General features: G+C 58.9%; 1 protein-coding gene across 1 annotated transcript in view; it reads right to left on the bottom strand.

Annotated features, from left to right (window-relative positions):
• MYO15B (myosin XVB) overlaps positions 1 to 23,853 on the bottom strand; it is a 30,008-nt gene extending 6,155 nt beyond the window's left edge. Inside the window, 44 exon segments of the mRNA XM_044938583.2 lie at positions 123 to 241; positions 377 to 452; positions 1,042 to 1,101; positions 1,311 to 1,465; positions 1,874 to 2,090; positions 2,206 to 2,296; positions 2,408 to 2,849; positions 3,222 to 3,303; positions 3,534 to 3,758; positions 3,857 to 3,960; positions 4,128 to 4,217; positions 4,415 to 4,499; positions 4,619 to 4,695; positions 4,792 to 4,892; positions 5,175 to 5,336; positions 5,814 to 5,886; positions 6,115 to 6,293; positions 6,378 to 6,613; positions 6,716 to 6,811; positions 7,797 to 7,927; positions 8,129 to 8,186; positions 8,496 to 8,552; positions 9,208 to 9,301; positions 12,261 to 12,424; positions 12,658 to 12,775; positions 13,196 to 13,320; positions 13,472 to 13,517; positions 13,605 to 13,723; positions 13,927 to 14,004; positions 15,123 to 15,248; positions 16,195 to 16,326; positions 16,574 to 16,669; positions 17,677 to 17,809; positions 17,885 to 17,943; positions 18,054 to 18,167; positions 19,074 to 19,235; positions 19,368 to 19,481; positions 19,635 to 19,698; positions 19,845 to 19,948; positions 20,200 to 20,319; positions 20,594 to 20,672; positions 20,844 to 20,953; positions 21,120 to 21,183; positions 21,593 to 23,853. Coding sequence (XP_044794518.2) covers positions 123 to 241; positions 377 to 452; positions 1,042 to 1,101; positions 1,311 to 1,465; positions 1,874 to 2,090; positions 2,206 to 2,296; positions 2,408 to 2,849; positions 3,222 to 3,303; positions 3,534 to 3,758; positions 3,857 to 3,960; positions 4,128 to 4,217; positions 4,415 to 4,499; positions 4,619 to 4,695; positions 4,792 to 4,892; positions 5,175 to 5,336; positions 5,814 to 5,886; positions 6,115 to 6,293; positions 6,378 to 6,613; positions 6,716 to 6,811; positions 7,797 to 7,927; positions 8,129 to 8,186; positions 8,496 to 8,552; positions 9,208 to 9,301; positions 12,261 to 12,424; positions 12,658 to 12,775; positions 13,196 to 13,320; positions 13,472 to 13,517; positions 13,605 to 13,723; positions 13,927 to 14,004; positions 15,123 to 15,248; positions 16,195 to 16,326; positions 16,574 to 16,669; positions 17,677 to 17,809; positions 17,885 to 17,943; positions 18,054 to 18,167; positions 19,074 to 19,235; positions 19,368 to 19,481; positions 19,635 to 19,698; positions 19,845 to 19,948; positions 20,200 to 20,319; positions 20,594 to 20,672; positions 20,844 to 20,953; positions 21,120 to 21,183; positions 21,593 to 23,649 — 7,194 coding nt within the window. The 5' untranslated portion in view covers positions 23,650 to 23,853.
• Positions 23,854 to 26,078: the final 2,225 nt, after the last annotated feature.

Raw genomic sequence — 26,078 nt, 5'->3', positions numbered from 1 at the left:
TGGAAGGCGGGTGGGTCACAGCCCGGCTCCAGGCCACTGTCCACCCAGCCCACCCCAGCTCTCATCCTGCTGCCGAGGGATCCAGCTGGCACCCAGGCCGCTGCCAACCCAGCGTCACTGACCGAGACAGGGAAGATGCGGGAGAAGTAATTGGCCCAGTTGTCCCTGGCAGCCACCACGATGCGCTTCTTGACGCCATCCTCAGCCGTGTCCAGTGAGTCCAGGCCCACCTCCAGGTCTCCTGCGGGTGGGAAGAGCCCCAGCCTGTCCCCAGGCTCCTTCACAGCGGGGACCCCAGAGTTTACTGCCTCCCTCTGGACAGGCCCAACCCCCGTCACTCCAGCTCCCTGAGCCTCCCGTGGTCCCTGGACCCTACCCAGCAGGTCTTTCATCTTGCGCCTCTCGTCCTGGGAGATGCGGATGCAGGACTCGGCAAAGGTGTCCCTTAGGATCTGGGGGCAAAGCTAGGCAGTCACCACCCAGTCCCGAGGGCTCAGCGCGCCCCAGATGCAGCCACACACAGAGGAAAAGCTGCAGGGCCCTGTGGGCACGACACTGAGGGACGCAGGGAGCCTCTGGGAGCATCCACAGGCAGCAGGCAGGCGCCAGTGAGCACCTGCTGCGTGCCTGGCCTGTGTTGGGTGCTGCATACGCTTCGTTTTGAACCCTCGTTATGAGTCAAAAAGGGGCTTCCCTGGTGGCTCAGACAGTAAAGAATCTGCCTGCAGTGCAGGAGACCTGAGTTCGATTTCTGGGTCAGGAAGATGCCCCGGAGGAGGGCATGGCAACCCACTCCAGTGTTCTTGCCTTGAAGAATCCCATGGACAGTGGAGCCTGGCGGGCCATGGCGTTGCAAAGAATTGGACAGGACTAAGAGACTAACACACAGAAGTCAAAAACGGTCCTCATTCTGAAGGATGTTGTGAGGAATAAATAAAGGCAGGCAGGGCTTGAAACACGCCAGCGCCCCACGGTGGTAGCCTGGCCAGGGGTGGGGAGCGTGGTCTGTCTGCACATACCCCAGTGGGGCTGGGTGCTCACCTGCTCACAGAGGAGCCTGAGGCAGTAGGGGTGGCTGAAGTTCTCCCGGGGGTAGAACACCTGGACGGGGGCACGGGAGACCGAGAGTGGGCGGGGTGGTCCCCCCGCCAGCCTGGCTCCCTCCCCACCTCGCCTCCTGGGCTCAGATGAAACCAGGCAAGGAGGTGGGCAGCGGGGAGCCGACGCCGGGGTCCCAGGCTGGCTCCTCCACAGCCTGTGCCCCGCCCCCCACCCAGAGCAGCTGGGGTGAAGCCCACCCTGGTGCCCACCTCCTTGCGCAGGAACAGCCTCCAGGGGGCACTGGCATAAGAGAAGCACACGCTGCCTGAGGGCACGAGCAGCTGGGTGGAGACCCCCTGGTCCCCCATGGGCTCCACCAAGCTTGGCAGATGGAGGGGCCGAAGAGCATCTGGTGTGGACCTGCCTGGGGGCACGGGGTGATGGGGGCACAGGCAGAGAAGATCTTCCTCCCCAGAGCCCCGCACGCCCGGCCAGCTTCACCTCTGCCGCTCCCTCCCACCCGCTGTCCCAACTCCCGCCTCCAGCTGTCCCAGACGTGCATGGGCCCTCCCTGACCACGTCAGCAGGGCCACTAAATTCCTGCCGGGGCCAACGCCCTGTGTGTGACAGTCCATCTGTGCCAGACAGGCCCCGGGGGTGCCCCGGCCCTGCCCCCGACGGGAACACGGAAGCTGGGGCTCCTCGCCCACGGCTCCAAAGTCCAGAAGCCCGAGCCGCTGACCTTGGCATTGTGAGCTCAGAGAGGTCCTTAGGAATCCCCCCCACCGCGCCCCCTCCAAAGCCCACCTAGCAGGAATGTGGGGTTCCTTACTGCGGGGCTCAGCTGGAGGGCTCGCTGGCTCCCAGGGCGGAGGCAGTGGAGGCGCGGGCGGAGGGGGTGGTTTCTGGGCAGTGGGTGGGTTCTGGCCAAACAGCTCTTGAAGGGGCCCCTGCTTCTCCTTGATAGAGCTGGAGGGCATCAGCCGTGGTCGGGCCCTGGGTCGAGGGGCCACGGCCGGTGGGGGGGCCTTCCCTGGGCTGAGGAGCGTCTGGGGAGGCACAGGGAACACACAGAGGCTGTGACCCAGGGCCAAGTTCACCCCAGGGAGCCTCAGGAGGATTCCAGAGCGGATCGGCCATGCTCTGGACCAGAGGGCACCTCACCTGAGGGGGTGAGGAGGCACCATTGATCCCCAGCTTAGCCAGAGCCTCATCCTTAGGGTTGTTTTTCTTTAGGAAACTTTGGGGGGGCTTCCTGAAAGAAGGAAGAGGTCACAAGTTCACAGGGTGGCTCTCTGGGGAGCGGTTAGCCCCTCCTCCCACTCCCCCCTTTCCTCTCCCCTCCCCTCCCCCCTTCCCCTGGCACCTCGCCGGCTGCACGGGCACAGGCACGGGGCCAGGGCGGCTCTGGTACATGCGGATGATGTTGCGGATCTCCCTGCTGGGCTCTGCCCGCCAGGGCTCAGGGTCTGAGCTACGCTCCACGGCTTTGCCCCCGGCCGGCCTATGCCCCCCGCCAGGCCCCACCTCCGTGGCTGGCTCAATCTCGGCCTCCCGTGCAGCTCTGGCTGCACCTTGCGACGGTGGCGGCTTCTTCACCACAGGGGGAGGCGGAGGTGAGGGTCCTGCCCAGGAAGAGAGGAAAGATGTGAGACCCTGTGCAGAACCCCGAAGGCCCAGCCTGCCCCCCGCCTCCTTACCACCTGCTCTCTGTTCCTCCTCTTCTGGCTCCTCGTCCTGCACCTCCGCCTGGGGGATCTTCACCTTGGCTGGAGGCTTCATGGTCTTCACCTTGCTTGGCTGCTGCCCTGTAAATGCCCCCCAGATAGCCCTGTCTATTACCTTCCACTTGGCCCACCCCTCTGAGCTTCCCTGGTGGCTCAGACGGTAGAGAATCCCGCCTGCAATGCAGGAGACCTGGGTTCAATCTCTGGGTTGAGAAGATCCCCTGGAGGAGGGCATGGCAACCCACTCCAGTATCCTTGCCTGGAGAATCCCCATGGACAGAGGAGCCTGGCGGGCTACAGTCCGTGGGGTCGCACAGAGTTGCACACGACTGAGTGACTAAGCACATTGGGCTCCTGGACGGGCCACCCTGACCAGAGGGCAACCCCCCATCCCCTGGCCAGGCTGGGGCGGTGTCTGAGTCTGTGTCTGATTGCCTCCCCAAGGGCGCTCACCCAACTTCTGGAAGTAGTCTCGCTTCTGTTGGAAGCTCCTGGGCCGTGGGTGCCTGTCTTCAGACTCCTTCGGGGCCTCCTGCTGGCAGGAAGGGCAACAGAAGGAGCAGCCTTGCCGACCAAGTTGCCACTCACACAGCGCACCCACTCGGACCCACAGGGCCGAGGCCGGGCAGCATCTTTTCTGCATCGCCCTGCGGCCCCATCCCCAACACCCCACGTCTCCCACGTCTGCAGCCCTGAAGCCAGCTGCCCATCCCAGGCCCTGCCATCTCCCCAGCCTTGGCTCCTCACCCTCAGGCAGGCACCTACCAACTCCAGGCCACTCTCTGGCTCCTTCTGGGGGGTGGGTGTCTTCTTGGGCTTGTGGGTGATGGCTGGAGGAGGTGAGGTCAGGGAAGCTGCTCTAGGGGCTGGGGCTGGAGCTGTGGCTGGGGCTGGGGCTGGGGCCAGGGCCAGGGCCTGACTCTGCTTCTGGAGTTGCTTTGCCTGCTGCTCCAGGGACAAGGTCATGGCCTGGGTGGTCATCTGCTGGGCCTGATGGACGGGGCGTGACGCGCCAGATGAGAGCCAGCCTCGCCTCGCCCTGCAGGCTGGTACCCACGAGGCGATCCGTGGGCCCCGCCCATCCTCACCAGGATCCGCGCTTGCTGGTTGATGAAGTCCTGCTGCTGGGCCGCCAGCTGCCTCGCGTCCAAGCTGGGAAGCACGGGCTGTGGCTGCGGTGGTACCACCATGGCTGGGAGCACGGTGGGCAGGCAGGCAGGCAGGGCAGGTGAGCGCCATGGCCAGGCTCCCAGCCCCTGCCCACTGTGCCCTCCAGGCGGGACCTTCCCTCCTCCAGTCCCGGTCTGCCACACCCCCACCCCCCGAAGAAGGGACCGGGCGGCCACAGTCCAGTCTTACCTGGGACCGGCCCCATGGCTGGCATCATGGGCATGGGTGCCGGCATCATGGCTGGCTGGTAGCTGGGCATCTGCACCATCCCTGGGTACACTGGAGGGACAGGGTCCTCCCACGTCAGTGCCCACCCAGGCCCTCAGACAGCCTCCCTCCAGCCCCAGGCGAGGAGATGAGCATGGGCCACCGGGGTGCGGGCTGGAGCTCTGACGGCAGCTGCGTGCGAAGCCTGGACCACACCTCCCCCTGTCCGTGGGCAGGGAGACCCCGGATGGGCTCAGCCCCGCACTCACCCATGGGGTAGCTGCCTTGCTGCATGGGCCCCATGGCACCCCCTCCCTTCATGCGACTACTCAGAGCCCTGCCTTGCTCCAGATCCTGTGAAGGCAAAGGTCACAGGTCAAAAGGTCAGAGCTAGAGTCCTAGGAGGTCTGGGAGAGGCAGCAGAGGCCCCGGAACGGGAGGGACCGGGTTGGGCTGGGGTGCAGGACACTCACGCTGAGACCGGGGGAGAGGACTGGCTCAAAGAGGTGGTCCAGGAAGCCATCCAGACTCCCTGAGGTCCGGGACTCACCTACGGAGAATTGGCGTCACCTGCTGGGGGCAGGGGCTTCCTGCAAACCCATTCTCATCGCCCTGCCCATCTGAGTGTGCCCACTCCCCGCCTTACCTGTGAGCCCCCTGCTGGGCAGTGTTGGGGCTGGACCCGGAGGTGGGCCTGGGGGCAGTGAGGGGGCCTGGATGCTGGGGGCCAGGGGGATGTTCTCGGCTCTGCAGGAGACAGTGGGCCCAGCTAAGGGGTTGGTGGGGCCACCTCCAGCCATGGAGGCCCAGCTAAGGAGGTGGGGTGCCCAGGCTGAGGCAAGGTGTCGAAGCTGCTGTGGAGAGGGGCAGTGGGTGGGGGCTCGGGCTCATCCCCATGGGATGGGAGGAGGCTTGGGGGCTGGACCTGCGGCAGCACCAGGGAACCCCAGGGTATGACAGGGTGGTGGGGGGTCGCCTGCGGCAGCACGGGAAGCAGAGCAGGCCAGGGGTGCTGGGGGTGGCACCTACAGACCACGGGGGGCGATGGGGTAGCTGTGGGGCCAGGCCGGGTCCCCTGGGTCCTCGGTCTGGCCGATCAAGTCCAGCACGAAGTCGCAGCCAGCCAAGTCCCTCCAGGAGTCCCTGCAGTGTAGTGACACAGACCAGCCACGCGGGGGCGGGTCCAGGCCTCTGGGTGAGACAGGGGCAGGGAGGAGAGGGTGGTCAGCCAGGCAGGTGACCATCCGGAAGCGGCAAGGACCTGGGGGTGCAGCGGCGGGAGGCGCTTGCAGAGGGGGGCGAGAGGACCCGGTTTCCACTCTTTTTCTGCAAAAAAAGGCCCTCTACCTCTGTGTTGGCTCTGATGTATTTGTTTTTGTTTGTTTTTATGTATTTTTCTGCTGTATTTATTTTACCAATTTGATCAGAATCTGGGCCACATCGAGCAGGAATGCTCCCTACTCGCTCTCCATCTGAAATCTGCTGTCTGGACCCTGCCCGCCGACCCCCACACCTCACCCCCACCCCTTGGGCAGCAGGTCTTGGCCTGCAGGAGCAGCCTTAGAAGGTGCTCGGTGGGACAGCAGTCTGGGAGGGCGAGGAGGACTCAGGAAGAGGACAGGACAATGGTCAGTGTCGGCCAGACTACCCCATCCCCAGCCCCCAGACCTGCTCTGTAGAATCCATCCAGCGAACTGCTCCCCTGTGGTCCAGGACTCCACCTCGGCCGAGTAGCACTCCTCTGCAAGGATGAGGGGCAGGGGTGAGAGAGAGGGACAGCAGGATCCTCCCTGATGGGGAAAGGGGTGCTGTACCATGGGGGTCCCACCAGCAGGACAGCAGGGAGGTCAAGGTCACATCGGGAGGTCAGGATCACATCGGGAGGGCTGAGGTGGGAAGGGGGTCTGGGGAGGGCGAGGGTGCCGGGCAGACTCTGCCGTGGGAGCCCTGAGCAGGATGCGCGCCTCACCATTGAAGGTGGACACGTCCAGCGCCATGCGGCCCCGCCTCCATCCGGCCGTCCACTCGAGTTGGGTGGGTAGGTGGGCCCGGGCAGACCCAGGGGCCAGCTGCGTCTGCTCCAGGGCCCCCAGCAGCTTGTGTTGGCACAGCGCTGCCATGCCCCTGGGGGCCTGGTCGGATACAAACCTGCGGGCACAGCACAGGGCCGCTGTGAGCCTGGGGTGGCCTGCTGACCCCATCCGCGGGGCCCCCACCCACTGAGCCCCCTACTTGAGCAGTGGCTTCTGCAGGGTGTGCATCGGCGGGAAGGCGCTGAGCAGGATGGCCATGAGGGCCCAGCCGCGCTGGCTCTGCTGCTCGTCGGGGTTGCGCCAGAGCTGGGCCACCAGCTGGCTGAAGAGCTCATCGCGCAGCCCTGGCCGGCGCTGCCCCTGCCGCACCAGGTACTGGCCCATGGTCTGCTCCTGCCAGGGCGCCAGCGACGCATCCCCCAGCAGCCGTAGCATCTGCGGACACCAAGCCAGGGGAGGCAGGTCATGCAGGGCTCCCTGTGCCCACCAGCACCCCCGCATGGGCCCACCCTGTCCCCTCCCTGCTGGGTCACTCACCACCTTGTTGATATCCAGGGCATGCTGAGGGTTCTCACCGTCCAGCCGGGTCAGGGGCTTGGTCAGCAGCTGCCCAGGGTGGGGCAAGGAGGGCTCCTGCAAGGAAGGCGGGTGCCACGTGCCTGAGCAGGGGCTGATCCGTGCTGACCTGCCAGACACAGGCCCGGGGGAGCCCCGAAGGAGCATACAAGAGGAAGACAGGCTGGAGAGGAAAATCGCCTTAAAAATACACCTTGATTGGGCTTCCCTGGTGATCCAGTGGTTAAGAAGCCACCTGCCAATGTAGGGGGCACTGGTTTGTTCCCTGGTCCAGGAAGATCCCACATGCCACGGGGCCACTAACCCCGTGCGTCACAACTCCTGAGCCCGCGCACCGCAACTACTGAAGCCTGCACCCTAGAGCCTCTGCTTCGTAACGAGAAAAGCCACCGCAATGAGAAGCCTGCTCGCCGCAACCAGGGAAAGCTCTCTCAGCACCAAAGACGCAGCACAGCCAAAACATAAAAATAAATATTAAAAAACATACACCTCAATTACTCTTTCTGATTAGAAAACTAAAGCCCGTGCATATGGAAAACTCAGAAAACAGGGAAAAGGATGAAGAACACAAACCACCATCAATTTGCCACTGTGAGGTAAAACCAGAGTTAACATTTTCACCTCTTTCTTCCTAGTCTTACTTCCTGTGTGAAGGTACACACGTCATCTCCCCACCCACCCGGCTGTTGCCTGGAACATCGGGACTGTGCTCGGGCACTTTTGAATCTTGCTTTTGTTTCCAACACTGTTGCCTGGACACTCTGCCTTGTCATTAAACATGCCTTAACGGCATGACTTCAGCATCCAATGGCAGGGCAATGCTGCAGGTGTAACAAAGGTGTGGCATCGCTGATAAGTAACAATAGACTGAGATGTGGGTTCAACGGATGTTCCGAGCAACACGGTTGCATCCACAATCCCCACAACAGGAGATGGAGGAGGGGGTTGGAGAAAGAAGGACAAACAGCTTCTGCCTGTGTTTGGGGGCTCGTGTCTGGGGAAACATGGGCAGCAGCCAGCGAGCTGAGGCCTGGGAGCCCACCTGAAAGCCGATGGAGATGAAGCTGGAGAAGGGGAACTGGTTGATGTCAGGCGGGAGGGTCAGGCTGGGCCGGGCGGGAACTTCCGGGGGCATGGCCTCGGTGATGTTCTGGACCCGGGCGTGCTGACGGCCTGGAATGACATGGGAGGCAGCCCAGAAACGCCCAGGTAAGGCGACTGGCTCTGGTGTCGCCTCCACCTCCCAGCATCAGCCCCTGGCTCCAGTGCAGAGGGAACCGGGCAGTGAGCTGGGGGCACCCAGAGACAGCATCAGAGGGAGCAGCCACTGGGAGAGGAGGAGGTCGTGGAAGAACGAGGCCCATCACGACTCACCTTCCGCTGTCTTCAGCATGACAGAGAGCTCAGCTGGGATCTCCAAGCGCCCCAGCTCCTGGTGGAGAGGAGCAATTGACCAGAAACTCAGGGAGGGGGCACAGCGACCCAGGGGCCCTCCTCACCCCCAGGGCTATAAGCTTCCCCTCCAGAGACCAAGGATTCTAGTCCTGGGCTCTCCAATAAGGCTCCCGAACCCTCAGAGCGAAACCAAGGGCGCCCAGGGCTCTTCTTGGGGGGCACAATGGATGGGCCTGAGGACAGGACCCATCTCGGCACCCTTGGGACCCCACGCTCCCCTTCAAGCCAGGCCAGGTTCAGCAGGCTCACGACCCAGCAGACACTCTCCAGCTTCCAGACCACCTACCATGCTTGGCACCGTCTCGAAGGCCCCAACGCTGTGCCAGATGCGCCGACGCCCAAGCTGTTGGGGGAGATGAGGGAGGAGGTGGTGTCCCCGTGAAGTGCCACCCCGAGCTCCCTCGAGATTCCTCGCCCACTGGGCAGTTCAGCTGACCCCTCCTCCTCCCAGGAGGCCTGGGCACCAGCGGAACAGGTGTGGATGGACCCCAGGGGGCTGGCGTCTGCCCCCTGCCCTCCAGAGCCCTCACCAGCCGAAGTACTGTGGCTGTCACTGCCTGTCTGCCGGGACCGGGAAGAGGGCAGGAGGAAGGGAAGAAATGGTCCTTGGGGAACAAAGTCCAGGCAGGGAGGGGCAGGAGATGGGGCCGGCGTGTAGGCATTGACCTTTGAGCTGCTTTATGGCCCTCACATCGGAGTCATCGGGCAAGACAGGGAGCAGCCCAAGGGGCCCCTGGAGGGGATGGAGGCACCCCAGCCGGCAGAGAGAGTCAGGCCCTGGCATGAAGGAAGGTGATGAGCTCCCAGAGGCCCTAGGCTGCCCTGGCCAGGCAGCGGGGACGGGACGCTCCGCCAGCAGTGGTCCCTGAGGCCTCGCCCCTCGTGTGGCTGGGCGTGGAAGGTGGTCACTGTCGTCATTTGGCCAGCTGGATGGGCAAAGGCTGGCTTGGCTTCTCCCCTGAGCACACCTCAGGCAGCACCCCACCCGTGGGCTTCACCTGTGGTCTCCGCTGTCTCCAGAGCAGGGGCTGGGCTGCCAGCACGATGGTGTTCAGCTGCCCCAGAGCTGCCTGCCGCCGGAGGTACCGCTTCCTGGAGGCCGGGAAGGGGGCTGGTGAGGAGTCCACGCTCACACCCAATACCCGGATCCTCCAAGTCAAGACATGAGTGTAAAACCAGAGCCCAGTGAAGCGCCCGGCTACCTAACAAGCAACGGGGAAAGGACAGGACAGAAGAGCAAGTGAACCCAGAGGCTGCTGTGCACAGGGCTGAGGCCTGAGGCTCTGGAGCCAGCCACCCGGGCACCTTCCTCTACTGTTTCGTCACAGCAGTCTTGGATAAGGTCTTTACCTCTCTGGGTTTTGGGGTGTTTTTTGGACATGCTCGTGGCTTGTAGGATCTTAGGTCCCCACCCAGGGATTGAACCCACACCCTTGACAGTGAAGTGCTGAGTCCTAACCACTGGACCGCTGGAGAATTCCCTACTTCACCTCTTCGTGTTTTTTATTTTCATCACCTCTAAAAGGAGAATTATTGGACTGTCTGCTCCACAAGAAGATGAAATGAATTAAGAGGTGTGTTTGGAATAGAGTCTGGCACATTACTATTTAAGAAACAGAACTTTTTTTCCCCTCCCCCCAAGAAGAACTCCTAAAAATGAAAAAAATTACATCTCTGGAAGTCTAGTAGATCACTGAAGAGACAATATCTTTGAGAATTTTCCAGATATAAGAAAGACCAGACTCTTCAAGGAAGCAGCCCTGAGCATGATAAATATTTAAAAATTAATCTATACACATTACTATATATGAAATAGATAAACAACAAGGATCTTATTTTTTACTGAAATATATTGGTTTACAATATTGCTGGTATATAGCAAAGTAATTCAGTTACAAATGTATACATACATATATATCTATATCTATATAGAATATAGAATAGAATAATATTCACTATCTTATAATTACCGATAGTGGAAAAGAATCTGAAAAAGAATATATAGAGAGATATACATGCATGTATATATTTGTAACTGAATTACTTTGCTATATACCTGCAACATTGTAAACCAATATACTTCAATAAAAAATAAGTCTACAGCTTTTTTTTATATCAAAGTACACTATCAAGAGAGGAGACTAATAAATAAATAAATAAGAGAGAGGGGACTGCTTGTAAATCAAATATTTGATAAGAGTTTATTATCCATAGTATATAAAGAACGCCTACAACTCAATAAGAAACAAACCACCCAATTAAAAATCAAGCAGAGGACTTGAATAGTTGTTTCTCCAAAGAGACATACAGATGGCCAAGGAGAACATGAACAGATGCTCAGCATAGTCCATTCTGAAGGAGATCAGCCCTGGGATTTCTTTGGAAGGAATGATGCTAAAGCTGAAACTCCAGGACTTTGGCCACCTCATGCGAAGAGTTGACTCATTGGCAAAGACTCTGATGCTGGGAGGGATTGGGGGCAGGAGGAGAAGGGGACGACAGAGGATGAGATGGCTGGATGGCATCACTGACTCGATGGACGTGAGTCTCAGTGAACTCCGGGAGTTGGTGATGGACAGGGAGGCCTGGCGTGCTGCGATTCATGGGGTCGCAAGGAGTCGGACACGACTGAGCAACTGATCTGATCTGATCTGATACTAGTCGTTAGAGAAATGCAAATCAAAACCACAATGAAATGCCACTTCACATCCGCTAGATTGCCGATAATTTAAACAGCAGAAAATACCAAGTCTTGCCGAGGATGTGGTGAAACTGGAAGCTGCTGGTCGGAAGCTAAAATGGTGCAGCCACTATGGAGAACAATCTGGCAATTCCTCAAAAAGGTAAAGACAGAGTTACCAGATAACTTGGAATTCCGCTCCAAAGTAAAGACCCCAAAGAACTGAAAGCAGAGATTTGAACTGTGCCTTGCGTGCTCATGTCTATAGCAGCCTTATTTGCAATAAACCCAAAGGCAGGAACAACCCACACGCACATTCAACAGACACATGGATAAACGTCTGTGGTCCACTTACACAACGGAACAATTTCGAGGTGTAAAAAAATATACGGTGTTCTGACACATGTTGCAAAAGGGACAAACCCTGAAAATATGTTGAGTGCAATAACCCAGATGTAAAGGGAGATATTGTATGAGTCAACTTAGATGACATATCTAGAATAGGCAAATTCACAGAAGCAGAAATTATCCTGAAAGTTACCAGGGGCTGGAGGGAAGGGGGAGTGAGGTATGATTGCTGAACGGGTACAGAGTTCCTGCTGGTGATGAAACGATTTCGAGGGACTTCCCTGGTGGCTCAGATAGTAAAGAATCTGCCTGCGTGCGATGCAGGAGACCTGGGTGTGATCCCTGGTCAGGGAGCTATTAATAGATTCCACATGCCACAACCAACGATCCGGCATGCTTCAGTTAAGACCCACTGCGGCCAAAAAAAAGAGAGAGAGTATTCTTGCTGCAGAGTGCAGAATGGACTAGAAAAAAGGACAGCTGGACTTTCCTGGTGGTCCAGTGGTTAAGAATCTGCCTGCCAATATGAGGGATATGGGATCCAGGAAGATCCCAAGATCCAGGGATCTCCCTGGTCCAGGAAGATCCCACATACCATTGAGCAACTGAGCCTGTGAGCCACAACTGCCAAAGCCTGCGTTTGTACTCTAGAGCCCGCGCTCCGCAACAAGAGAAGCCACGGCCTCGAGAAGTGTTGCAGCACAACGAAGAGTAGCCCCTGCTTATTGCAACTAAAGAAAACCCACATGCAGCAATGAAGACCCAATGCAGCAAAAAAAAAAAAACCATCAGTCAAGGAGTCAAGACAGCAGGTTTGAGTGACCTCAAGACCTCAGCAGGTAATGAGCTCCTCGTGGCTGGGGGCATTCAAGAAGAGACAGCAGAGGTATGGGCAGGGGTGTCGGCAAGAAGAGTCCAGTGCTGATGGGATGCAGGCAGACAGACTTGCCTCAAGGCCCTATGTCTCCCAGAGCCTGCCCCGCCATGTTGAGGAGGCCTACAGTCTCCGCGCCCCCCACACACCTGGCCTGGAGCCCACGCACATGAGCCTGCATCCGCGGCAGGAGGTGGAGGCGCTGGTGGGAGATGCAGACGCGGAGGCCTCGGTGCAGGGTCAGCAGGGCCTGGGCGCGCTGCTGGGCCCGGCACTGCTCCAGCTGCTGCCAGCCTGGCTCCCGCAGCAGTACCTGGGGGCAGAGGTGTGGGCTGGAGGCAGGCCAGGTGTGCAGGCAAGGACCACCCTGCCCTTCTCCCGAGGCTTCAGCCTCCTTCCAGGCAACCCGTTCTCCTGGGTATCAGGGACACCCAGCCCACTCTGTCTCCCCACCACCTGGAAGAACCACCAGATTCTGAGAGGATCCCAGAATGCTCCTCCCACTTGCCAGCCCTCCCTGCCTCTCTGCACACACACACCACCCACCTGGGTGGCTCCCAGGTGACAGAGGGGTGACTCAGCCACCAGCACCTGGTTCAGGATGATGCCACACCTTTCCCGGTCAGAGAGCTCGCCCTGCTCCTCGGTCCCCAGGGCCCGGAACCTGCCCAGGGATGGATAACTCAAGTCAGAACAAGCACACGAGCACCTCTCCCCACACTCATTTGATCCTCGAGCCCCTTGGGTCCATTCAGTCTGTAAGTCATTCAACAATGATTATGGAAAGCACCTACTAAGTGCCAGACACCCAGGAGAGTTTTGCTAAGAGGAGGAGAGGTGCATGAATGCACAGAGGCATGCAGAGGCGTGGGGGTGACGAACAGTGGAAGGAGACACAGATGGAGGGAGAGAAGGAGAGAGACAGAGAATGGAAGAAGGGAGGACTGGACAGCCAGCCCAGGGTCCCTGGGAAAGTGGGTCCGTCTTCCCCAGAAGGAGCCCCAGGTCCGCCAGCCACTCCAGGGGGGCCTGCCTAGTGAGTCCTGGCCCTGAGGTGCCTGCTTCCCCCCATCCCGGGCCCTACCTGTCCAGGAAAGCCTGGAAGGGCAGGCGAATGGGGAAGTTGGTGCTGCGGGTACACACTGCCTCCAGGATGCCCGCCTGGCGCAGTTGTTCTGCCACATGATCCACATCGAAGAGGCCTGGAAGCTGTGGCCAGGCAGTGCAGCAGAGCCAAAGACATGGAGTCGAGGGGCTCATAGCCGTGGGGAGCACGGGGCAGGGCACGGGAGTGGCGGGGGTGCTGAGAGGGCAGGGCAGGGACGGGAGGGCTCTGCGGCCAGGTTCTGGGAGGGCTCACCTTTCCTGGATTGGGGTTGAGGCACTGGATGAAGCAGACATGGCTCCTCGTGGGTGGAAAGGGGAGTCACGTGAGCACAGACTGGCCCCCTATTCAAACTCCCGGGGGTCAGGTGTGGGGGCACTATTCTCACCTGCCCAGCTGGGCTAGGAGGTCCCCCAGGGACTTCTGGAAGCGAGCGGCCAGCGTGGGTTTGCCCGGTCGTCCCCCAAACTCATCAGGCTCTGTTTCCTGGAACAGGCAGCTCACCAGCTACGGGGGGAGTCAGGGACTGTGCTGGCTCGCCAGGCCTGTCCACAGCCCAGCCCGCTCCCCGTCCCCACTCCCTGGGGCGCTGGGGTGGGCCGGCCAAAGGCTCAAGGTGCCAGGATCTTGAAGGCCAGCCCCTTGGGCAAGACTGTCTGGGCGAGGAGGACAGAACAGGGTCGGGGGGTACAGGACGGCCAGCAGGACACCTGCAGCTGGCTCTGGGCAAGCATCTCCACCACGGCAGGGTCAAGACGATCCCGGTTTCTGTTTAGAAACTTGTGAACCTGCGAGAGACAATGTGAGGCGGGGAGGGGACGTCAAGGAGAGAAGGCGGGTGTGGAAGCCAGTCCCTTCGGCAAGTGACCCAGCCTCTTCCTTCTGTTAACAGTCCAACTTCAGAGGTGGCCTTTCATCTCACACCATGTACCAAAATCAACTCAAAATAGAAGGATCAAAGACCTAAATGTAAGACGTGAAACCATAAGACTCTTAGAAGAAAACAAAGGGAGAAAGCTTCATGACACTGGATTTGGCAAGGATTTCCTGAATAGACACGAAAAGCACAGGCAACAAAGGAAAAATAAGCTGGATTTCATTAAAATGAAAACCTCTTGCGCATCAGAATATAGTGTTGAGAGTGAAAAGACAGCCCACAAAATGGAAGGAACTATCACATATCAGATAAGGGATTAATATCCAGATTAATATGCAGAACTCCTACAGTTCAGTTAAAAAAAAACAACACAATTCAAAAATGGACAAAGGACTTGAATAGATATTTGTCTAAGTAAAATACACAAATGACCAAGGAGCACATGAACAGATGCTCAACATCATTAATCACTAGAGAAATGCAAATCAAAACCACAATGAGATACCACTTCCCACCCACAAGGATGACTTGTTCCACCCCAAACCAGTCACCCAAATATACCATTTATACCAGGCCCCCACCCCCTGAAGCTCTCCTCCTGGGTAGGTGTGCAGTCATCATGAAACTCAGAAGGGGGAGAGGAGGTCCCTTTACTGAGTACCTCGGACGTGCCAGGCACCTGTCCCACCACTTCCATGTAATTACATCAATCCTCAGGACGATACTATAGGACAGGTTCCCCTTCCCATTTTACAGATGAGGACAATGGAGGCGCAGAAGGAGAAGCAGACTCCCTGAGGTCATCAGAGCCAGGTCCCGTGCATACGCTCTGCCCCTCTGGGTCTGGAGGGTCCCAGGGCCTTGACTCCCCCACCCGCAATGCTTGCCCAGAGCTCAGTGAGCCATGCCCTAGGTGAGGCAGAGGGGCCCAGGCAGAGGGAGATGGTTAAAGCCTTGGAAGAGGCCTCCCCACACATCCCGCTCACCCGTCAGGCGACTCCCCAGGGTCACTCTGCCCTCACCCGATACCTGGTAGGTGACGGGCCCAGCATAATGTCGCACGGTGAAGATGGGAAGGGGCAGCTGGGGCTTGGTGTAGCGCGGGTGGTCGCCATGGTGATAATGGCACTTCTGCAGGAAGGTGTGGTCCGTGGCCTGATGAGAGGAAGAGATGCTCAGGCCTCTGCCGGTGTGGCACCCCTGGCAGGGCTGTGCCTCTCTCCCCTGCCCCACAAAACCACAGCACTGAACACACGGTGAGCTTCGGTTTGGTCCCCAAGCTTTTTTAGGAGGTCGCTCCGTATCTGAGTCTTTATAAAGGGCACGACCTCTTTCCCAGGGACTATTTTGAACAATCAAGAAAAATCACGGAAGACTTGCACACCTCAGTCGATAAGATTTGGCGGCTTAGAGACGTTTGATAAAATTATTTAAAACAAACGGGGCTGGGGGATTTGAAGGCAGTTTTGGCAATGACTCCTGGGAGTCTGGTCTCACAGTTACAGGTGTTTCTGAGCAAGTTTTTCAAAGATACTTGTAAGAACCCATCCAGGGACTTCCCTGGCGGGCCAGTGGTTAAGAGTCTGTGCTTCCAATGCCAGGAGTGTGGGTTTGATCCCTGGTCAGAGAAGTAGGATCCCACATGCCGTGTAATGTGGCCAAGAAAATAAAAAAGGGGGAAGGATACAGTACATTTAAATGAAACATTAAATAGATGGGATTTTTTTTTTTTTTAAAGATTCACGTATAAAAAAGTCATCCAGTAAGAGGCTATTTTATGGAGTTTAAGAACTTATAACAAAGACTCTTGATGAAACCCCAAGCCCCTTGCGCAGCCTGCATAGTCTGCACCACCCGGCCCCTCAGGCACGATGGTCTCCCCCCTGCAGCGAGGACTCTCAGAGAGGTCAGCATTCCACTCAGGGTTATCCAGAGACTAGAGATCTGAACCCAGTGTGGCCACTGCCTTCCCAAGATGTGCTGAGGGCCTGTGGGCAAGGTCCCGGGACCTCAGACTTTATTTCTCCCCTGAGAGGTACTGCTGGCTTTGGCCTGGTCACCAGGCACCCCCACTCCTTGTCCCCCAACACGAAGGGCTCACCTGGGACAGCCATGTCTGGGCATCCAGGATACTCAGGAGGCTGTGCGGCTGGTCTACCAGGAAGTCCAGGCAGGACTCCTGCGGGGCCTGGGGGATGGGCACCCAGGGCAGCAACTCCCTCCGACACTCCTCCTGGGAACAGCCAGCACTTGGTTTGTGGAGACCACCCGTGTCCATGGGGGGCCTCATCTGAGCCAGAGCAGGGCTGACCCTCCCATTGTACAGATGAGTAAACTGAGGCTCGGAAGGACTGAGACGGCCTACAGCAAGGGGCTCTGGGGCAGGGCTCTCAGTGCAGTGCTCTCTCTCTCCGCCAGGAATGGCCTCTGTTCTAGGAAACAGCTGGGCCTCCCCGGCCTCCTCCAAGCCCGTCCCGCACCTCCTCCTGGGCCAGCAGCAGCCGGCTGTACCACAGCTGCAGACGCTCGCTGCCCAGGTTGTTGCACAGCTGCTCCAGACCGTTGACCCGCAGGGCCTGGGGGCACATGAGCAGTGAGGTGGGCACCCACATGAGGTGGGGGGCCAGGGCAGCTAGGGGGGCCAGCACACAGGCCTGGTGCCCTTCTCCCCGCTCCCACCGCTGCCCACATTCTCCCAGCACCAGGCAGGATGCTGCCCCAGGGCTGATGCTGCCACCTCCAGGGTCAAGTCCAAAGACCCTGGCCCAGCGTGCGGCCGCCTCAGTGCTGCCCAGCCCCAGTCGGGCCTCCCCTCCAGCAAGCTGTCCCCCTGCCTTCTGCCTCAGCACCGCTGTGAGCCTTCGGGCCTCTGATCACAGCCATCCTGTGGTCTGGAAGGCACCTTTTCCTACAGCCTAGCTCAGGGACTATCTGAATGCCACATTCTCATAAGCAGAGTTCCAGGATGCTGCTTCCAAGAAGCCTTCCAGGAGTCCTCCTGTTAGAATTCCAGGCTCCTTCCTCTGTGCCCCCAACACTTGACCAGCAAGCCTAGCAGAGCCCCTGCTTCATGCAGCTTTGTACAGAGTTGTGTACATGCTCTAAAATACACACAAATGTGCATATGAATATACATAAACACATACAGGTGCCATGGAGAGGAGGCAAGAGCAGAGGACAGTGACGGGTGCCCATCTCATCCCTCCTCCCTGGCCTGAGGGGGCCAGATATTCTGGGAAGGGGTGACGAGCTTATAGAAACTCAGGGTGATTTGTGGGAGTCCCCTTCTCCCCCCGCCTCTTGGACACAGGAAGTGAGGCTGACCAATCCTGGGGTCTTTCACCGCCTCAAGGCTCCATGAGACTCTGCAACAAGGCCAAGCAGCTAGGACTCTCCAGAGGTGACATCACGACTGAACAGGGCAGACGGCTGTACCTACGGAGCCTGAAGCTGTCTCATGGACCATCTTATGGTCAGAGAGGCAAGCAGTGCATGAGTGCGCCCCACAGAAGAGCTGCTGGAGTCCCCAGGAATATCCAGGATGAGGTGGACACCCCTTTCTGGGCCCCACCCCCGGGGTGACCTCAAAGCCGTAGACATCGACGACAGTGATGGTAACCGTGCTGCCTGCCTCCGCAGGGGACGCCAGCCGCGCGTTGGCCATCCTCAGAAGCCAGGTGAAGAGCCGTGCATACAGGGCCTTGGCCAGGGTGTCCCTGGGGGCACGGTGAGTGAGCCCCGTGCAGCAGGGGCCAGGCCCACTCCCAGCTCTCTCCTGTCCCCAGGGCTACCTGGCATCGATGGCACTTTCCACAGGCAGGGATCTCGAGACCTGGCCATAGGGCGTCTCCTGAGGGCAGAGAATGTGCAGCTGGTGCGCCAGGCCCAAGGCCCACCCCGGGGCTCCCCAAGCCTTTGGGTGGTCTGCTCAGGCCCCCTTGCTCAGGACCCTGGGCTCACCGTGACCCTCCGGGTGACCGCTCCCTCCAGGCGCTCGGGCGGCACCTGCAGCAGCCGGGCTGCAGCATGGATCTCGGCCCAGCTGGACACGGCGGCCACCTCCTGGAACTCCCTCTGGACGGAGGCGGGAGGGAGGAAGGAGCACTCTGCTTGTGGACTGGCTGCTTCCCATGGACGGGGGCAGCGCCACGCTCAGACCGGCAAGGTGCCCGTGACCCAGAGGTAGACCTGGGTGGGCGGGGGGTGGCTAGCTCTGGAGTCTGAGAGCCTGAGTGTGAATCCGACTTTACCTCTGCGCTAGCTGGTGGCCCCGACCAGTCTCTTCCTCTCTCTGAGCCTCGTTAGAGGGGAAATAATAAGCTTTATGTGACGGTGTTCTCAGGAGCACTAAATGGATTTCCCTGGTGGTCCAGTGGCTTAGACTCCATGCTCCCAATGCAAGGGGCCTAGGTTTGATCCCTGGTCAGGGAACTAGATCCCTCATGCCATAACTAAGACCTGGTGCAACCAAATAAATGTTAAAAAAAAAAAAAGAAACTCTATGTAGGGAATTCCCTGATGGTCCAGTGGTTAGGACTCTGCTCTATCACTGCTGAGGGTATAAGTTTGATCCCTGGTTGGGGAACTAAGATCATGCAAACTGCTCCGTGTAGACCCCCCACCCAAATACACACACACACACACACACACACACACGTGAAGTCCCAGGTACATCATAGCCACTCAGTTAACACCAAGCACCCGTCTTAGGGTGGGGCCTTAGTGGGATGGGATTAGTATAGAGGCAGAAGACCTTAGTCTCGGTTTTCTCATTTATAAGATGGAAATCCAAAACCACTATAATATTGTAAAGTAATTAGCCTCCAATTAAAATGAATAAATTTATAAAAAAAAAAAGATGGAAATCCATCCACTTTCCGGGACAGCAGTGAGGCCCTGCGGGTGGCCTCCTGCACTCTGAGGTTACCACCGATGATGCACCAATCAAACCACCAATCCAGCGCCTCCGCGGAAGCTCACCTCTGACGAGGAGAAGCAGATGTTGCCCAGCTGCAGGACGGAGGCCAGCACAGCCCAGATGGCGGTCAGCTCCTCGGTGCACAAGCCCAGCGCCTGCAGGGCCCTCACCAGTCCCGTGAAGTCCTGGGCATCGTCCTTGTCCTGGAGCCTGCAGGCGCGGCCCTGCCAAGCACAGCAGAGCTCAGGGGTGAGGGACCTGCTGAGCCTCCCTCAGCCTCCCTCGCCTAGACCCTGAGCAGGGACCCCTCCCTGGGCAGGTCCTGTTGCCCGGCACTGGGGAGCGCCTCCCCTCACCTGGTTGAGGTAGTAGTAGGTCTCTGGCCCCTGCAGGGAGAGCTGCCCTCGTTCCACGGGGTCCAGCCCCGCCAGCAGCTCATAAAAAACATGAAAGCTCCGCTCAGCCTGGGCCTCGGGGGAGAAGGACTGGCTTAGGGGGAGCGGCAGCCAGGTCTTGTGCCCCGGGGAGCAAGGACAAGCCCCCAGGGGAAGGCAGGCCAGGGACACGAGGGGTCACAGCGCCTCCCTCTCCCCTGTGCTGGGAGCAGCGGGCCGGGGTCGTACCTGAAACACCACCCTCGAGGTCTCAAGCAGGTGATGTGACACAGAAGCACCCACGACGAGTCCACTGTGGGCACAGGACACGATGAGGGAGCCCAGGGTACACGCGGCCCGGGGCCCACCGAGGGCTGGACCCAAGGGTGGCAGTCTCGGGCTCCCAATCTGGGGAACCGGCCATGGGCGCCCCTGCCCACCTGGACTCCCGTCACTCACTGCTGCAGGCAGAGGCCCAGGACCTGGCCGAAGCGGCTGGCATTGGCGTTGAGGACTGTCTTAGCATGGCCAAAACTGCTGAGCAGGGGCAGCACGGTGTCCAGCTGGGTGGGCGGAGGGGACATTCAAGTATCTCTGGGCGCAGCAGCCCCGAATGAGGCATCCCAGACGAGGACAGTATGTGGGGCTCTGTTGGCCCACGGAGGGGTCGATTTCCCCAGCCCACCCTGCCCCGCAGTAGGCCATGCCTGGGGCTGCCCCCAAGGAGAAGCCAGAGGCCTGAAGACCACTCTCCTGGCCCAGAGGAGTGGGAAGGTACCTCTTGGACCCCTGGGCATGGCGAGCTGCCCCTCACCCGACACCCTCTCTTCCTTTGCTCCCACTCCAGGCTGTGTAGGAACTGCACCATCTTTTTGGCTGCCTCTGTCTTCCCAGAGCCGCTGTGCCCACTGCAGGAGAGAAGGGCTGGCAGGGCCTCCAGGAAGGGGCACATAGGGTGAACCTCAAATGGGCCCCAAAGCGGGGATGTGCCCACCTGGAAGTGATTCCCACCCTAAGGGAGGCTCCCAGAAATGCAGAAACATAGATCCAGGGCAAGGAGGCCAAACAGAAAAAAAAGTCCCCAAGGGGCACGGTCTTAGCAAGTCCAGAGCTGCTGCTCAGCAGTGGACCGGATGGGCAGTTTCAAATACGGACCTCACATTGTCCTCCTCCCAGCCCTCAGCATGGCCTGAAGGCTCAGCCACCACTCACCCCAGAAGGATGCAGGTGGCCTGCCCAGTGCTTTCAGACAGGCTATACGCCGATGCCGCAACGGCAAAGATGTGTCTGGGGGAGGAGAGTGGAAGCAGATGAGAGAGAAGGTTACCAGCGATGGGCACCCTGTGGTCTCCTAGGTGCAGGCAGGTCCTGCCCACAGTCCCCTTGACCTCAGTCAGTGTGACGTGCTGGGGTAGCCACCCGGTGGGAGCAGAGGCCTAGTGGGGCAAGTTCACATACGGGGTGGTGTTGGGGGTCTTCCCAGGGCGGTAGCTGGCCAGGACCTCAGGTGCGTAGAGAGGCAGGGCCCGGCGGGGGTTCAGAGCGAGCAGGAGGGGCCCCCCGAAGGTCTGGGAAGACAGTGAAAGCTCTCATCAGAATGTGGAGGGAGCAGGGTTCAGCACCCAGCCTAGGGAGGATGGAGGGGGACACTCTGGGGGGTGTGTGCCCAGAGGGCCCTCTGACCCCAGGGGAAAGGGAATTCCAGCCCACCACCCACTCCTGGGTCCCCCGTACATAGATTCGGCCCAGGTGAAACCTCTTCTTCAGACACAGCAGCACGGAGCTGTTGCACACTGGCCTGCAGGGCCGTGGGGTGGAGGAGAAGGGAGTTGGGAGCAGAAAGAGATCCTGGGTTAGCTGGCTGCAGAGACACCTCCACCAAGTCCCGCACCCTCTCCAAGCCCGTCCATAACACAGCCCTCCCCCCACTTGCCCCTGCTGAACAAGAGATCCTACCGTGGGGGCTACAGGCAGGACTAGGCTGCTGAGCCAGAAGGAAGCTTTGTGCCAATTAGAGAAAAAAAGGGCATCTGAATTCTCACCCCTCTCCTGCCCCTTCCAGCCTGACGACCCTGCATGGCAAAACCCCTTCGAAGGAGACCCTCCATAAAAATCGGAGGTAGGAAAAAAAAAAAAAAATCGGAGGTAGGGTGGAATAGGAGAAGGTGTGACCCAGGCAGGGCAGGTTTGGGGCCCCGCCCACTCACCGCAGCCGGGCCAGGTCCTCGGTGTCTTCAAGGCCTTCCCCCACGCTCCAGCCGTCGGCGCCTCCAGGAAAAGGAGGCTCCTCCGGGCCGGGCACGAGGCTCAGCTCCAGGTCCCTCTCCAGCGCCTCCTCCACCTCGTCCTCTGGCTCCCACCGATCCCTCAAGGACCCGCGGGGGCCGGGGCTTCCCTCCGGCAGCCGGCGGGTCTCCAAGGTGAGTCGGGGCAGCAGTGCTTCGGTGCCAAGCCTGGGGTCCTTGTGAGGGTCCGAGCCCTCTGCCCAATGCACCGGAGCCGCGACTCCCAAGGTCTCGGGCTCCGCTTCGCTGCTGGAGCCGCTCTCGTCGACTGGGGGCTCTTCGTGGGGATTCGGGCCGAGAGAGCCGCGGGGGGGCTCCGCCACACCTTCTACACTGGCCTTGCGCCCTGCACTGTCCGCAGACGCCCCAACACAGGACCAATCGCGCCCCTCCCCGGCGGGGGCGTCCGCGGACCCTTCCTCTGAGCTCCGGCGGCTCAAGGTCCTCCCTGCCCCGTGGATCCTGGGGAACACGACGGCGAACTTGGGATCTGGAGTAGGGTCCTCGTCCTCCAATGGGTCGTGAGCTGGGCTTTCTGCAACCTGCGGGGAACTCGGGCCGCCGCCAGGGGGAGGCCTTGGTCGCCCCCACAGCATCGCGACGCCCGCCAGGCTCAGCGCTAGACGGCGGCGGCGCGGCCCCTGCCCGCGGCTCGTCCCCTCGCTGGTCCCGGGGCCCCGCGCGCCACCCGCGCGCCGCTGGAGCTGCAGCCGCAGCCACCGCAGGAGCCCCAGGGCCCGCGCTACGCGCACGAGCCGGTCCTTGAGGCTGCCGCGGCGGGGCCCGGCGGCCTGGAGAGCGGGGCCCGGCGGGGGCCTCTCGCGGAGCCTGCGGAGCGCCACTAGGGCGGCCAGCGGCGCTGGGGCCCGCGGCCCGTTTCCCCCAGACCCCTCGTCGCTCACACCCACCGCCTCGTGCGCCTTCCCCATCACCTTTCCAATCTGGCGGCGCTGACCCCGAGCGGTCGAGACCTCCGCTCTTTCGGGCGGGGCGCCCCTCGGCTCTGCTTCGGGCTGCACCCCATCGTCTCTTGCATCCCCGCCCTGCCTGGGGTCCTGAGAACCCCACGAGCTCCGGGGGATGCAGGCGGGGCTGCCCTCGAGGGGGCTGGAAGCTGCGGCTTTTCTGCTCGGGTCAGCCTCGCTGGCCTCAGGGACCCCGCGGGTCGTTCCTGGGGCTGCTCCTGGGCTCCGGCACGGCCCGGCCCCCTCCTGACTCGAGTCTGGGTCTGTCCCGGAATCCTCGGTCTCTCCCTGGGGCCTCGCCCCCGACGATCCTTCTGGGCTCTGGGGCTGCGAGGGGGGCTTGTCACTGCCTCTGCCGTCGCTGCTGCTTGGGCTGTCGCTGTTCTGGGGAGCTCCTGGAGCCTCCAGCGCTGACTCTGCGCTGGTTTGAGTGCCCCCCGAGCCCATGTCCGTTTGCTCCAAGTTGGGCCTCCGCTCTGGGGTCCCACCACCTTGGCTGCGGCTCTCCTGGGCCTCGTGGGCTTCGCTGTCCAGGCAGGAGCTGGCCCTGTCTTCGCCCGACGTGTCCCCGTCGAGGCTCCGTGTCTCTTGGCGGCCCCGCTGAGCCGAGCGTCCCCGTCGTTTTCCTCTCCTTCTGCCAAGGTCGTGCTCGCGTGTCCTTCCTCCTCTATGGAGACCCTTCTCCTCCAGGCGCCCCCCGTGGCCGTCCCCCCGCTTGCCGCTCTCCTTAGCCCGGCATCCCCCACGGGCATGCCTGCTGCCTCCTCTCCCCTCGGCGTCCGGCGGCGGCCCGGCCTCTGCTTGTCTGTAGTCCCTGTTCTTCCCTACAGTGGGCTTCCTGTGGGCACCGGGGGGCTCCTGGCCTCGCCTGGCGCTGGGCTCCCTGTGGGCCTTACGGTGGCCCTTTCGGTGTTCCCGGCTGGGCACGCTGTCTGCGCTGGCAGACCCAGATTCCTGCTCCCCTGAGGGGGGCCCCTCCGGGCGCTGGGGCGCTTTGCCCTTGCTCCTGCCCATGGCTTCCCAGTGTCTGTCTCCTCTTCTCGCCTCAGGAGCCGGCTGCCCGCAGGCGTGCCCTCAGCAGCACACCACACGGGCTCTGTGCTAATGGGGGCTACAGGCTCCATCTACCCGCCCCCCACATCTCCTGCCTTACCAGAGGGCATCAATAATGCAGGTGGCTGCCGGTCCTGACCTCCTCCGCCAACAATAGAGAGGAGGCCAATCAGGAAAGAAGAGCTGCAGGTGCGGACAAAGGCCGTGGACAGGGCAACCCTGCTGCCCTGAGTTGCTGCCAGCCTGGCCAGCCTGGCACCGGGCCAACCGAGGGGGCCTGCCCTCTGCCCTCTGCTCTTGCCTCACTACTTTGGCATCAGGGGGTGGGGGCGGGTGCCAAAAGAACCTGTTTGGGTCATCCTCCTCGTCCTGGGGGGCTCTAGGGGACCCACCCTCCTCCCTTAGCCCCTTGGAGGCTGGAACCAGGCTGACCTTGGTGCACGGCCAGAACCCAGTGAGGGTTGTTCGTTTTGCTGTTGTTCTAGATTGTGAAATATAATTTAAAGAAAACTGCATAAAACATAAATGTACACCTTGGACTGGTGTGAAGTAAGTAAATGCGTCTTAGTCATGGAACATAACCAGACCCCAATAAATTCCTGAGCACCCAGATGTGTGTGTTGCTCTAATATTTAATTTTTTTTGAACAGGTAGTCCGGAAGATGAAAGTTTCCCATTCCTGACCCACAGCTATTCATTGTCCCCTGAGGTTACCCATTTCTTGTATTTCCTTCCAGAGCTATCCAGGCAGAGAAAAGCAAGTATTATTTTTCCCTTTGAGAACAGGTGGAAGCTTTTCTAGCTCATGGTGCTTCATTCTAACAGATTAACTTGGAGATTTCATAATAGTAAAAATCCTTTTTTTTTACAACTTCGTAATATTCCAGCAAATGAATGTGCCAGAGTTCAACCAATTCTTTATTGATAGTGTGAAAATTAATAAAGGAAACACTCACTAAATGGAGGCCAGAGGCCAGAAGGGGGAGTCCTTATACATGTAACCAGTTCACCTCGCTATACATCCCAAGAGAAAAAATGTACTTTGGACCTCAGGCAGGAAGTGACAGGACTTTACTGCTGCCAGCTGGAGGAAGAAAGTTTTTCCCCTTGCCTGGCAATAGTGCAGCCAATGAGAAACTGTCCAACTAAGCCAATGAAAAGCTGCTATACTTCAAACTCCCAATTTCCTCCTATGGACTTTTTGTTTATAACAGCCTCTCCCAACTTCCCTTTTTCCTCTATAAAAGAGCTTCCTTTATAAAAAGTTTTCCTTCCTGCAGAGGTGTGTGTAGTTGGCATTAATTGCTGTCCCGTGTTGTAATTCTTTGCTGGTAAAATAATTGGCTCTTAAAATTATTTTAGGTTAACAGACTTTTACGACTGAAATGGAGGCTGCCTTCATCTAACCTTTTGCTTCAATTACAGACAACATTGATTCCCTCTGTGTCCAGGCCGAATCAATTCCTAGAAGTGGAATTGCGAGGCCATAGGGTGTGTGATTTTGTATAACTCAGAGAGCTCCAAATTTTCCTCCATGGAGGCTGTACCAGTTTACACTCCCACCACCACCCATCTTCACATGGCACTGAGGCAGGATATCATCCAACATTTTTTCCCCTCTGAAACATGACAAATCTCAGTGCCCCCACGGGACTCCTGTGCCCCTGCTGACCTCTGGCCTCTCCTCAACTGGGAGCCCCACCCAGAATCAAAGTGGGGGAGGTTGACATTCCAGGTTGTGCACTTTCCTTGGAGGGCTCTCCAGTTAGCTCCTACCTGCCTCACACTACTAGACCATTCAGGTATGACCTAAATCAAATCCCTTATGACTATACAGTGGAAGTGAGAAATAGACTTAAAGGACTAGATCTGATAGACAGAGTGCCTGATGAACTATGGACGGAGGTTCATGACACTGTACAGGAGACAGGGATCAGGACCATTCCCAAGAAAAAGAAATGCCAAAAAGCAAAATGGCTGTCTGAGGAGGCCTTACAAATAGCTGTGAAAAGAAGAGAAGCGAAAAGCAAAGGAGAAAAGGAAAGATATACCCATTGAATGTAGAGTTCCAAAGAAGAGCAAGGAGAGATAAGAAAGCCTTACTCAGTGATCAATGAAAAGAAATAGAGGAAAACAATAGAATGGGAAAAACTAGAGATCTCGTCAAGAAAATTAGAGATACCAAGGGAAAATTTCATACAAAGATGGATTCAATAAAGGACAGAAATGGTATGGACCTAACAGAAGCAGAAGATATTAAGAAGAGGTGGCAAGAATACACAGAAGAACTATACAAAAAAGATCTTCACGATCCAGATAATCACAATGGTGTGATCACTCACCTAGAGCCAGACATTCTGGGATGTGAAGTCAAGTGGACCTTAGGAAGC

Source organism: Bubalus bubalis, chromosome 3, assembly GCF_019923935.1.
Source record: "Bubalus bubalis isolate 160015118507 breed Murrah chromosome 3, NDDB_SH_1, whole genome shotgun sequence".
Classification (NCBI taxonomy): domain Eukaryota; kingdom Metazoa; phylum Chordata; class Mammalia; order Artiodactyla; family Bovidae; genus Bubalus; species Bubalus bubalis.
This window is presented reverse-complemented; position numbering and strand designations above follow the sequence as displayed.